The sequence below is a fragment of the Cygnus olor genome, chromosome 3, assembly GCF_009769625.2.
Source record: "Cygnus olor isolate bCygOlo1 chromosome 3, bCygOlo1.pri.v2, whole genome shotgun sequence".
NCBI lineage: Eukaryota > Metazoa > Chordata > Aves > Anseriformes > Anatidae > Cygnus > Cygnus olor.
This window is the reverse complement of record NC_049171.1, coordinates 120,609,443-120,622,955: the sequence shown is the minus strand read 5'-3', so window position 1 is coordinate 120,622,955 and position 13,513 is coordinate 120,609,443. Positions and strand designations below refer to the sequence as shown.

General features: G+C 38.8%; 1 protein-coding gene across 4 annotated transcripts in view; it reads left to right on the top strand.

Moving 5' to 3' along the window:
• Positions 1 to 13,513, top strand: part of CFAP61 (cilia and flagella associated protein 61) — a 107,554-nt gene that overhangs the window by 57,101 nt on the left and 36,940 nt on the right. For all 4 annotated transcript variants that reach the window (XM_040551783.1, XM_040551785.1, XM_040551784.1 and 1 more), the window contains one exon: positions 11,339 to 11,437. In XM_040551783.1, the coding sequence (XP_040407717.1) occupies positions 11,339 to 11,437 (99 nt within the window). The remainder of the gene's footprint in view (positions 1 to 11,338; positions 11,438 to 13,513) is intronic.

Below are 13,513 nucleotides of genomic sequence, written 5' to 3'. Positions count from 1 at the left end.
CTTGCAGTGCTGAGTCACTACCATTGACAAATTATCATGAATGAAGACCCTAAAAAAGAGTCTGATTTAAGAAATTTTAAAAAGTTACATTTTTGTTGTCTGCACAGAGATAAAGTATACATATACTTAATTTATAAATGAGAAAGCTGTTCTAAGCATTCAGCTTGCAAATGTTAAATGAAATTTGGATCTGAAAATGATTTGAGCACGAAAAACCTATTTTCATGAATATAGAATATCAGTAGCTATGAATATGAGAACAGGGGTAATGGGTTGAGTTCAGAGTTCTGAAAATACCAATTCTTGGAGGTGACCTTCAGCAGAAGAAAGAGCAACTGCAGATAAATAATAGATTTTAAACACTGTGAACACCTAGAAATTGAAGTACCAAGCTGAATAGATCTCCGTTAAATCATTCTTCCCCTACACGTAGTTCCTGAAGAATGTCAGCTATAGCACATTTTAATCTCTTCCTATTCCCAAGTACTGAAATGATTTAAAAATAAGCTCATTGTTAAATACTAATTTATCAGGAGAGCAGAGTGTTTTGTTTTTTCTTGTTTGCTTTTATGAGTTAAGAATGATGGTCATAGCAGCAGAGTTAGGCCAGAAAAACATACAGTTCAAAAAATAGCATTTGTACTTAATTCGGTGGATGATTCACAGAACAGCATGTTAACTAGTACGCTCTGAGGGCATGTGATTGAAGTTTGGCTGCAAGAGTGCAAAAACCTTGCTCACAGCAGTATCTTGTCATTGGTTCCAGTGTAGTGAACCAATTAGCTTCTTATCCACCTCTTTGCATATAGCTGTGGAAAGCGTTATTGTCTTCTAATTATAGGGAAAACCCTTTTTAATCCATGATTTCGAAAACCTTTTTAATCCAACCTCTGGTGTAAACAATGCCTTATTCTCTGAGGATGGTGCAAATATACATAATTACTACACAAAATAGCAATAAATGAATGGCAGCTAAGACCACGTTTTGTATGAAAAGGTTGTGAAATACATTTCTCTTTCCATTTGGATGCTTTAAAATGGTTATTGCATTAAAAAGTGAATGTATTAAAGTATTTTTTTGTCAAAGTCATGAATTTTTCTCTTAAAATAGAGTTAGAATCCAACACAGTCAGTCTGCCTGCAGGACAGCTTCTCCCTTCCTGAGTTAAAGGTGTCTGAGATGAACATAGAAATGGCTGGGGATTTTAAAGCACACTTTCTGACAGAACAACTACAACTGCCGTTATCTGGCAGCACAGTATTATACAATATCCTGCACATCTGTCCTGTTTGGCAATAGTTAGCATAATGCTTGCTGTTTAATTAGGCTTTTTATCTTTGCATTTGTCTGAGAACATCTGAAGCCTTCCATGTTGCCTGTCACTAATTAGTTGACTAATTAAATAGTTAGTGCTTACTTGCTGATCACAGAGCTAACATGTAATGAATGGTTTAGTGATCTTCATTGTTTTATACTACCTATCTTTGCCACAAGAATCGGTATACATGTGCTTCCTTTTGACTGCCGTTTTTTCATACCAAGGCAAACCCAGAACAATGTTGTAGTTGACCATGTGTTAACTGTCACGAGTCCCGCATCCTTCAGACATTGTTGCCTTCCATCATTTCTGGTGAATAGAGATCAAGTTGTGACAGAGATAAATACGATAGGTCGTATCTCGCCTTGTTGTGTAGTCACTATCACAATGAACGCTGTCAGTGACTGATACCAGACATAAACTGGGGAGAGGACATGGGTCCTCATCATTCCCAGCAGCTGTTTGACTGGCCTCTGCCAAAAAATGGCACTCAATTTGCATCGATGTTTTGTTATCTTGTAGTTTATATTCTTGTTTTAGAGAGCTTTCAATTTGAAGTAAATTATTTCAACTTCATGTACTTGTCCTTAAAACATACACAAATACTTGTCTCAGCCCAAACTGTTCTTTCGCACTTTCAACTTGTAAGTATTTGCAGATTTTATTTTGTTAATATTTATATGTCGGTAGTCATAACTTCTTTTTGTATATTTAAAGTGATCTTGGAAATAGTAGTTTTCTCATAAAAGGCCTGTTTCAAAATTGATGTGAGTCAGAAGAATTTTTATAGAATTATATTTATCAGGCCTTACTTGGTGACTGGGCGTGCCATCGGCGTGGCTGTTTCAGCAGCTCTGAACAGAGCTCGGTAACCTGACTACCCAGAGCAGCTCTGGCAGCAATCTGGTCAGTGCAGTTCAAAGCAAATAAAGAAGCATTGCAAGTGCAAACACCACACTTAGGCTTTTCAGTTCTTTGCTGAAGTGATGGAGTAGCTGTACTTTCTGTTCTGTTCATATTTATTTTTCTTTGTTTTGAAGTTTGTTTCCCAGAGCTGCTGCAGAGGTGTTGTAAGTATTGAGTTCTTCAAAGCAGTCTATAACCTGCCTTTGGGTTGGTTTGAAAGCAAACTTCTCAGACTAGTAAAATGGAGAAATAATTAGTTGGCTGATGGTTATGTTGTGATTCTGCCCTCCAGCGATTGATGTAGATTAGATTCCTGTTGGTCTATATTTACTCTAACATGCAGTGCAAGGGTTGTGGCAAGCGAACATCACAAATCACAATACAAATGAGGGTAGTTTCTTATTTTTTTTGAATGTGTGATGAGCTGAAATTTTAAATTTTCTGGATTGCTGTAACTGCTGTCCAGATCCCAGGAAGGAGAAGAGCATGAATGCAGTTTACATTGCAATGAGAGTTGGGTGTCCATAAGATATATTCATGAGATGGTGAATCTTTACCATATGCCCTGTAATCTAGATTCCCTGAGTGAAGATTGGCTAGGTTCGATTGAGCTCCTCAGTGCTGTATCTTGGTTGCTTCCAGTACCCAAGCACTGTGCTGCCTTTCTGTGTGACCTGTAGCACACTGTGCTGTGCGGTTTGTTTCCCTGGGAGCTGCTAGCATCTTGGCATTAATCAGGCACAACGCTGGTTCTACATTAGCTGCAGGGCACAGGCTGTTTCGGAAGGATGCGCTGTCGGGGAAATGTCACGTTGGCTGGGTAAAGAGATGGGCACTACACAGTGTGCGGCGCTGTACCTCTCAGAGCTGCTTCTCTTTCCTGGATGCAATATCAGCAAGGCAGCTGTGCTCATCAGACTGCCAGGGCTGAAGGTGCTGCGAGGCCCAGATTTGCAGCTGCTACATGCAGATGTTTGAGATCAGGAATTTTGGCCCAGCTGAATCCTCTGCCAGCCATGCATGCCCCCATCCTTCCCAGGCTGCCAGCTTTCTGTCAAGAGAATGTGGTGCTGGGGTGGTGCCTCGGAACATACAACTTTTGTGAGCATCTTCTCTTTCTGCATGCTCTTGCTATTAGGAGGAGAAATATTGGTACAAATCTCAAGCTCATCAAATTCAAGGGGAGCCTCACTTTTGACATCCGTGGGCTTTTCTAGGGTGCATAGTTTTTCATCTGGGTGAAAGAAGCATTGCCAAATCTGTATCAACCACTATCAGAGTCAAAATTTTAATCTCCTTTGCAATAACATGCAATAACTTGGGGTAAATAGACAGCCACAAAAAAAAAAAAAAGCAACTTAATTTTGACTTTGATAATTGTCCAATAGTATTACAAATGTCCTGTTAACGAGTTGGAATTTTCATTTTCTGTTATCCACTGAAACATTCACACAGGAGTAGACAAAACAGCAACCTCTCAGCCACTCTATAGTTTTACTTCCCAGTTTATGGTACCTTTATTTGTGGAAAATGGTGTTGATGTGACCTTGAATCTGCCAGGTGATTAGGTTTAAACAGCTAGAGACTGTAACTACCAGTGTCATCATGAGATATACCTCATTTTCTGTCTAGAAAAATAATTGCCCTGTTTTGTGCTTTGAACAGGGTGAAATACTGAAACATTTGTGGAATGAAAATTAAAATTTTAGTTCGGAAATGCTCTAGCAAAAGCAATGGCTAGTGGTACTTGGATTTGGTCAAATTCAAAGCCAACATACATTTGGGATAACAGTGCTCATCTGGTAACTTTGTAGGTAGGGGTGTTCCCGCATAGGTATATGTGTGTGTCAGATTCAGATGTGTGTTTTGTATGGGTCACGGAAACAGCTCTTCAGATTTTCCTGTTCTGTCATATAGCAATTCATAGTATAAGGTCTTTGCCATGCTTTTTTTAATAAGCAAGATCCTGGAACTACAACAAATCTTGGGTGAGTATTGTAGTTTTGTAAAGAGGTTTCTAAGAAACCTGTCATTGGGTTGTCTGACCAGTCAGAATATGGCTCATACTATGCTACAGAAATGCAGTTTGTGCAGTAAATGTGTAAATAAGCAAGTACCTAAGACTCAGTTTTAGGTTGTGTTAATTTCCTCTTAGTTGTTGTAGTCCAGCGTTTGTGTGCTACACACTTTAACCTGTGTGCCCATTCAAAGCCTGGTGTGTACCTTGCAAGTACTGGCAAGATGCAGAGTCAGACAGTAGGAGAAGAGAGCTGAACGAGAGGTGGTTAAGGGATGGGGAAGAGCTTAGTGGTAAAATTGCAAGGGTCAATATGGGTTGAGAAACAAAGTGTGGAAAAGAATTAGTCTAACAAAGGAGAAAAGCCTCAACTGAATTACAGTTTAGAGCCACAATCACTGGAGAAGAATGGTGCAAAAAAGAATAGGGGAAACTGAGTTGACATAGGTGAGGAAAGCAAAAAACAGTTGCTGGGAAATGACAGGTGGATAGAAAGGATAGAAGCAGTGACAGGAAAAGGGTAGCAGGATTGTTTCAGAGAAATGAGTCATGATATGGACAGGAGTTTGACAGAAGAACATGGGAGAAGACATGTTTGGTAACATTCAGGGAGTAATCGAGATTAGGGGGTGATTTAAAGCTGCCTAAAAAGGAGAAATTAAACAAAGAATTGAAAGTACAAAGTACAGAGAGAAAAACACAGTTTGTGCCATCAAGTACCAAGTTTGCAGAGAGAGACCCAATGAAGGAGAGCAGGCAGCTGGGGAGAGAGAAATACTCGCAGCATCATTGAAGGCTGTTACTGAAGGGTCAAACTAAAAATAATTTGGCTTTTTGAAAGGATTCTTGCATAAGATGTCAGAAGTGGTGGTCATGTCTTTCACAGCCTGGGCTTGTAGGCTGCTTTCCATTGGAATTCAGCATCTGATACAATTAATCAGCAGTACAGCTGGTAGGAAGTTTCAGAAAAAAGCACTGTACTTGATTAAAAAGTACCGTTCCATCCAAATGTAAGTCTTTTTAAGGGTGAACATTGTTTTCATATAAGGAGATAGTTATTGGGACATGACAAAATGTTTTGTTGGGGTTTCTTCTTTTTTAAAAGAAATTTCATCGTGAAATATTTCATAAATTAAAATCAGACCCAAACATTTCCCTCTTAATCTATGTTCTAAACAATTTAAAGAGTATTTTCTGAAATTGAAATGGGTGGTGTATATCACCAATGTTGTGGCCCGTCTTGGAACAGAAACAGTCATGTTCTGGGACGAAGAAGGTGTGAATTTTCCCACTGAAGTAATCAACTGACTTACCTATTGCCCAGGGCCAAAAGTGTTAGTCACATTAAATGTGAGCTACTGACAATCAGATTCACTTATTGTTTTAGTTTTGCTGGTGTTCTTCTTGACACATCTGTCACTGGTCTTTGGAGAAAGAGTTATAAACAAGCAGGAAGAGGAAGAGTCTATAAACAAGCACAGTTTATAGAGCAAATGTATATGTGGAAAACCTCTTTCTTGACTCTTGCATTGAAAGGTGTCCCAGTAAAGACTTTATTGTTATCCCTTCTTTCCTTGAGCAAATTCATTCACAATCGTAACACTTTTTTTGAAGGTTGATCCAATGGAGAAATGGCTTATCTTTGATTACTTGTAATTAGAGATGGATGACTTGTAGATGAACATCTGTTGGTCGGCAGTTAAGCTAAAATCCTGTTCTGAGGTTTGTAATTGATGCACTCACTAAGGTTCTTGAGAACAGAGGCTTTTGGTAATTGTTGATGCAAACAATAAACCCTTTCTGCTTCGGTCACTGACTATCTTACCAAAAGCTTACTAACTAGGCAGTGTAAGATCAGCTGCAGAGCCTTCATAATACCAGGATGGCATCACATAGCACCATACAGGGAAACGGTTCTGCTGTGTTATTTTCACATATCTTCATACCTGATTCTTACTTGTCTGAGTTGAATGTAGCTGTCTGAAGTGTGGGAGGAAGAGGAAAGGTAGAGGCTTTTTCAGCTCTGCCTAAGACAGCAATGGGCTTTGTCCGAGTAAACAAAAGCAATTTAGTATAGTGCAGCGTGAAAATGCATTGCTTGTAAAGGTTGCTCCTAAAGTCTATAGTACTAGGCAACATATTCATCACTTAGTAAAAATATGCATATGTGGTGTTTTTTTTTTTTCACTATTATTATTATTAGCAACCTTTGCTAAGCTGAGCTTTTTTATTTGCAGTTTTGTGTGGAGCTGTAAAATATGTTAGAAAATCTTTTCCTTTTGGAGGTATCTGTTCTCAAAGTCATGTCTTGATGACCCTGCTCTTGAAAATGTGGGGTGCCGATCTTCCCCTTTTAAAACAAAAAGAAAAAAAAAAAAAAGGTTTGCATAAATTGTTGTATTATTTGTGTCAAGGAGAGGTTCCGCCTATACCTTCCTTCTGGGGTGAGACCTATACCTGGGTACGTGGACTTTCTGTGCCCTAAACAGCAGGGACTCATTTTGCATCACCTCTCTCTCATTCAGGGCTCTTTCTTCCCCACAGAAGTTGTAAGGTTCGTTTTTTGTTGCAGAGCAGTGGGGAAATTTCTCTGAATCAGAGTTTCATTAATGCAAGAATTTCTCAACCTAATTATTGGTAGTGCTGAAAACAGACTGATACCATTTTTAGAATTATCTAGAGCTGCTGTATTTAAATGCACTGCTACATGAAAGTTGAGGATAATTATGACTTTACTTTTGGATAGGTTGGAATGCCAAATATGAAAGTTAAATTGTTCAACAATTATGCATACAGGAGGGCAGTAAATGGAGCTACCTATTTTGGTAGTCATGTTGGTATTATCTTCTGTAATCCTTTCTTATTTTATTTTTTATAAATGACTGGAAAACTTAAAAAAAAAAGAGTGTGATGCTTAGTTTCAAATAAATTGAAACATATAGGTTCAGGTAGACTATTTTGCTGCACTTTATTTGCTGTTACAAAGGTGATTTGACTCATTATTTGTGATGAGGGGTTTAAAGAAAGCAGTTAAATAATTCGTTCAGACACCTTTTCACCATCTAAACCTTTGTTGTTGCACCACACACCCAAGAAGGAAAAGCATGGAGGCAAAAAATCCTGAGAAACTAGCCAGGAATATTTGAACAGATTTGCAGGTATACATAAATAACATACTAAAATTTTTGTTGTTTGTTCCTTTGATTTTGGTCACAATAAATTGGTAATCCAATTTTATTTCAAGGACAGGGGTGTTTAGACTTGCTTTTGTAGCTGTCCTCTAGAATTGTGCAGTGAAACCCAACACCTTTTACTTATTTCCCTAGATACTCTAATCCCTCCCTGCTTCACCAGTATCTTTGTGCTGTTCTTCCCTTTGTATCCACAGCAACGTGAATCCCGGCTGGAATTACTTGCTTCTGAAATGCAGGTGCACTTGTTTAACGTTGCATTGGTTCGGGCTCTTAACTTGAAGACTTTTTCACCAAATGGGAACCTGTGCTTTTACCATACTCCCTATTAGGCGTCGGCATATATTTTAGAAGCACATAAGACATTCTCTCTTCTACCTGTTTCTCAGAGCCTTTGTTGTTTTCCCATTATTAAGAGCTTTTAGGCATCGGTAAGGAATCCCCAGCCATCATAAATAAACCATCTTTTTGTTAGCCTAGAAATAATAATGATATGTGGAGAAAAGGGGTGAACGATGTCAAGTGGTAACGTGCCTGACAGTCGCTGTCCCAAATAGTCGAACCCGTTACCTGCCTGTAACTCTGTGTGCCAGTGCCTGACAGTAACCACAGCCAAGCACCTACAGGTTGCCTGTATTTTTCAGGCTCATAATTAAGTGCCTATATATAGATTTAAAATCCTAAGCTGGGGCATACCAGCTGCACTTCTCAAATCAACCTTTATAATCTTCATGGCTAGTTTTTGCTTTTATTTTTGTACTTAAAGATTCCGATAATTTTCATGAATGCCAGTTTGTGTTTAAACCCAATAACTTTGATCCTTAGGTGATGAAGAATTTTACTTCCCTGTTTGCAAATGTGAGCATTATTTGCATGAAATTGACAGAGATAATCATTTATTGCCTGACTTTTTTTTTGAAGGCTCTGCAGTTGTCAAGTTTTCAGAACATCACAAGCGTCTAACCTTATGCCCCGTTGGCTGGATCAGAATCATAGAATTAGAGAATCATCTAAGTTGGAAAAGACCTCTAAGATCATCTAGTCCAACCCTAATCCAACCAGAGCTCCCTTCTGCGGCAAATGTGGCAAGTGGCCAAAGTGGTAGGGGGAGGATTGTCTTCTATTGTGGAGGCTTCGCCATTCATCTCTTTGTGGAAATCAGTTAAAAAAATATATCTGTTCACCTCCCACCATCTGCTTCCAAACTGGGGAAGCTCCCTGCCATCCCATCTTCTCTGCTGTGCACACCTCTAACCTCCAGTCTTCCACTTTCTTCTCAGACAATGCTTTACCTCATAGTTTGTGGTTGCAAACCTTGAGTTCTTCTTTGCAGAAGAAACACAATTCATGCCACCCACAGTTTGAGCCACAGTGTGGTTAGTGGCCACAGTGCTGCTTAACAGTGGGCCTTTCTCCAAACCGAGGCGCCCGTGGGGTGTCTGCCTCTTTCTGCCATGTGGCACCTCGGTGCCAAGGGAACAAAGCCAAGAAGCCTGCAGCTGTTCTTCACTCACTTTTGGCAATTCCAAGTTGAGATCTGGGACCAGGAGGGCAGTGTCAGGTACCAACTCTGGGTCTCTTCTATTCTGCCTCTGACATCAGCACCCCCTTTTGATAGCTTTAATCCAATTTCCTTTGTGTATTGATTTTTTTTAAACGTAAAATAGGAATCAAAGTTATTACTGATTTCATCATAGTATTCCAAAGAGTTGCTAATCAATGATTTGATGCCTACAAGATGAATGAATGGGAAACATGAATTAATGTTTGGGGTGTATGGGAATGCCGTGGGAGTTCTGAGGTACAAGTAAATTGTTAGTAAATCGTACTGAGTGAGAGGTCTGAGCTGAAGCCTCACATTTGATGGGAGAGAACTGAACAAATACCATATGGACTAAACAGAGGTACAGCATCTGTAGAAGAAAATAGTATGTGATCAGATCAATAATGTGCATCATTGTGCAGCCATGCAAAACAGGTACGTTACTGTTGCCTGGGGCCTTTATTCTGCCATTTTTCTGATGCTTGCTTGCAGCATTTTCATCCTGACTGTTGTTAATGTAATTTAAACCTAATGTTATCATGGCACCTGGATTTGGAGACATTGGCAAGAGGCCATGGGGCAAGTAGAGAGATGATTTCAACTCTGAGTTGAAAAGAAACTTCGGTACTGGGAGGGCAGGCAGGATAGAAGAATGTCTGGGATGTTTGTGTACTGTTGTAGCCCTTTTCCTCATAATTACATGTAAACTATGTGGCAAGCAGTCATACTATTTAGGTGTCTATAGTTTATTGCAATTACTCACATTTGCACCCAACTAGAAGCGTTCCATGAGCGCAGATGCCATCCTGTACACTTTAAATTCAGCTCAATATATTGGGCTAACTGTCATTTACATTAAGACCACTTTATATCACTCACCCAGCATAATGTGGCTGTAAATGAAGAGCAAATTCTATTTACACCCACCTCTGCAGAGTGACCTTAGTTTAAATGAGAATCAGGCCCATAATCTGTATAAATATATGCACTCTGTTACATTAAGGTTATTTATTACATTGTGCTTGGCCTGAGTATGCATGGAGACTTACCATAGATAATCCATAATCCAGAATTAAACTATTAATACGCATTTTGAGAGTGGCAGCCATAACCTCAAAATTCCTTGGTTTAAGTATGACCTTTAACTTTGTTTGAATATATTTTTTTAATGTATGAATAACAAATTAACATCGGTTGATAAAAAACATTCTGATTCCTTTGTACCATTTGCATCAATCCATACTTAACTTACACAAAGCCTTGAAGATTAGAAGGCTTAATCACTCATAATATTTATTTGTTTTTAAATGTCAGATCACATTTAGTTCAACATACTGTCAGTCTTGTTCCCCCCCACCCTCTGGTGTTAATGAAACTACGGCAGTAAGTACTCTTCTTTTTCTGTACGAAGATACAATCTTAGCAAGATGACAAACCACATTGTACCTTCCCTGTGTAAAGGAGTTGTTTTCTGTATCTTCCTGCACATGGAATTGAAGTCTGTCTTGTTCCTCTGGTATGGCCTCCTCCTTTCAGTAGACCTGGTGCAGGAAGCAGCCACATTACTTGTTGTCAGGAATAATTTTTTCCTTTCCTGCAGCCATGTCTCTGCTTATGGAAGGTGAGCTATGAACAGCAGTAGCTGTTCCCAGTTCTCCAACAGGACCACAGCTTCCTGTGTTTTCACATGTTGTGTGGTGGTGTACTGGAAAGAGCGCATTACTCATGAAAATAACACAAAGAAGTACACTGCTCTGGACAAGACCTTTCATGTTTTAGAACCCTGCTTTAAGCATAATACGTTGCATTGCTGCAGAGATTGACTTCCCTTGTAGCATGTACTCGACAAATGACATAAAAATGGTAATTAGAGTATTGCACAGTTTTTCAGCAAGTGTCTAAATAACTGCAGATTTCCAGCATGATTTTTTTAAGTGCTTCTTGACCTTTCTTCTGCTGGTCCTGAAGCTCATTCTTTGATCCACTCCTGTTAAGCAAAGTGCTTGAAATCAGTGAGACTCACCAGACTGAGTACTGGATTTCGTTTTTCATTTTTTTCCAGCCTTTGAGCAAAGACTTGGTGGTCTTGCAATATCTATTGTGGTCATGGAAGTTAAGTCCTGCCAGAAAGTCTTAGGATCAGAGTTTCTAGTGACATGAGAGAATCTAAATATTTCTGTCAGAATTGAGACAACATTGTGCTACAGCTAGAATAAGAGCCGTAAGGATGGATTGGGGAAATCAGTTATCTGTCAATACAGCTTATAACTATATGTTAAAATGCACTCACATTATAGCTGTACCAAATGGAGCCTCAGCAAAATCACATTGATTTAACTGTGGCATGTCTTTCTTTCCACAGTCCGCACCTGAAGTTTAACAATCTGACCTTGATTTCAATTCATGGCCTTCCAGGAAAAGACCTTCCAGCCTCCAAACATAGAAGATTTTTAATTAACAGGTTTGATTTAATATCTAAACAATTCCATAGCTTCAAAGGAAAGCATAACACTTTGTAATTTTCTGTGAACTTGTGCTAAATTTTAAATAGGAACATAGGCAGGTGCTCTCAAAATAATCCAGTCTCTCTATACAACATGCATTCACCTGTGAAATGTGTTAAATATAACTGTTACTAGGGAAATAGCACAAAGCATTACTAAAGCAGTAACTTCAGGACGGTGGTCCATCATATTATACCAGAACGCTGCTCTGCTGTCCAAGACTTCTTAGATTGCTTAGATCTCCAGGTTAAGGATAGATGACAAAAGATGTATGTTTGATGTTTAAATATTGCTTAATTTAACTTCCATGAGTTTTGTTCCAAATAATGCTGACAACCTGGGAGGGAGCAGAGTATGCAGGGGAACATTTAAGATTAAGTTGACAGACTTGGAAGAACTGTGCTGCATCAATCCTGCTGCTTGTGAACTGTTTGTGTGTCAGTCATTGGCCTGTGTTTGGAAGTCTTGCTCCAGTCCCTTATGCTCACTGTCCCCTGGCTGGCAGAGCTATGATTCTGGTGCAGAACATCTCAAGGGAAGACTGAAAGATGCTTGTGTCCAGTGAGTGGTCAAATATTTTCACAAGTTTTCTTGTTTGCCAATAAGTAGAGTAGCTTCCAACTACTAGGATAAAATTTTGCCTCATTAAAATTCACAGTGTATAATTCTCACTTAAATTTAGTATATTTCTTTTAGACATTTTATTTTTTATATTGGAGTAGTGACCACGAATCCCCACTCCAGAGAAGATCATTGTTGTTCTGGACAGTGAGAAGCACAGTCATTTTGAGTAGCTGGGGATGAACTTGGTGTAATTTATTTGGATTTGGCATGTGACGTTTGGAACCAGCACATCGTTCTTACCAATTTTTTACTTAGAAAGCAGTAAAGCCCTCAGGAGACAGCTCTTTAAATGACAAAACAACTCAATGTCTCCTTAAAACAGAAATCTCTACAAAGCCATGGAAATGGTGTGATGTGGACATGTTTAAAACTAACTTACCATATTTGGAATTCTGCCCTGTGAAGAGTAAGAAATTTTTGATAACTAGTTACCAGAATTAATTTTTTTACTGTAGAAAGGGGTGTTTTTAAGTACAAGTCTAGGAAATGAAGAGATTGTATACTCACACAAATGCATGTACACTTTTTCTGGAATATACTGTAAAAAAAGACTTGTAATAACAAAATATCCACCCTGACAGAAAGTTGCTGTTCATGGCTGTCATCCCCAGAATTAGCTGTTAACATTTGAAAGCAGATTAAGAGTGAAATGGAACTCTGCAGGGTATGATTTTTGAAAGCATCCCTGTGATTTTGGAGTGTCAGTCTCCCAGGAGCTGTGTACCTCAATTATAAAGGTGCTTTTGAAAAACCTCATCTCTTCTTGATGTCCGTTTTATTTATAGATTTCTGCATGATTATAGTTCAGAATTGTAAGTGGTTTTCTTCCCTTATTTATTTCCCTCTGGTATTTGTGAGTACGGAGGATGCAGAGCACCTCAGAAAGCCTGGACATTCTGTTCTAAAATTCTTCGGGACATGAAAGCAACTTTGTTTGTTTCTCCCTTTGGTTCTCTATTTGTTATTGTCATCATCCTCTAGGATAATTTTGGGAAATCACTAACAGCAATTAATGTGTACCAGTCAGCTCTGATGTTTTAGAATGCGTATTCTGGTACTAGGAGTAAAATAAGTTGTCGGTGTTGAGTCTCTGAGTTCATAGAATCATTAAGGGTGGAAAAGCCCTCCAAGATCATCTGGTCCAACCATACCCCTACCACCAATATCACCCACTAAACCATGTCCGTGAGTTCTCTTAGTGAAGAGTAGCATTTTTCACATCTACACGTTTCCCTCATAAACCTGCCAATTCTGTTTTCTTTTGGATAACCAGTATGATAATTTCTCCTTTATGCCTGTTAATATTCAGTTCATCTTGCAGAGGAATTCAGTTGCATTTTACAGACTTTTGAAAGTTTGTGGGTAGGGGTCATTTTAGTGAGTTTCCAGCATCTTTCATTCTTATATTT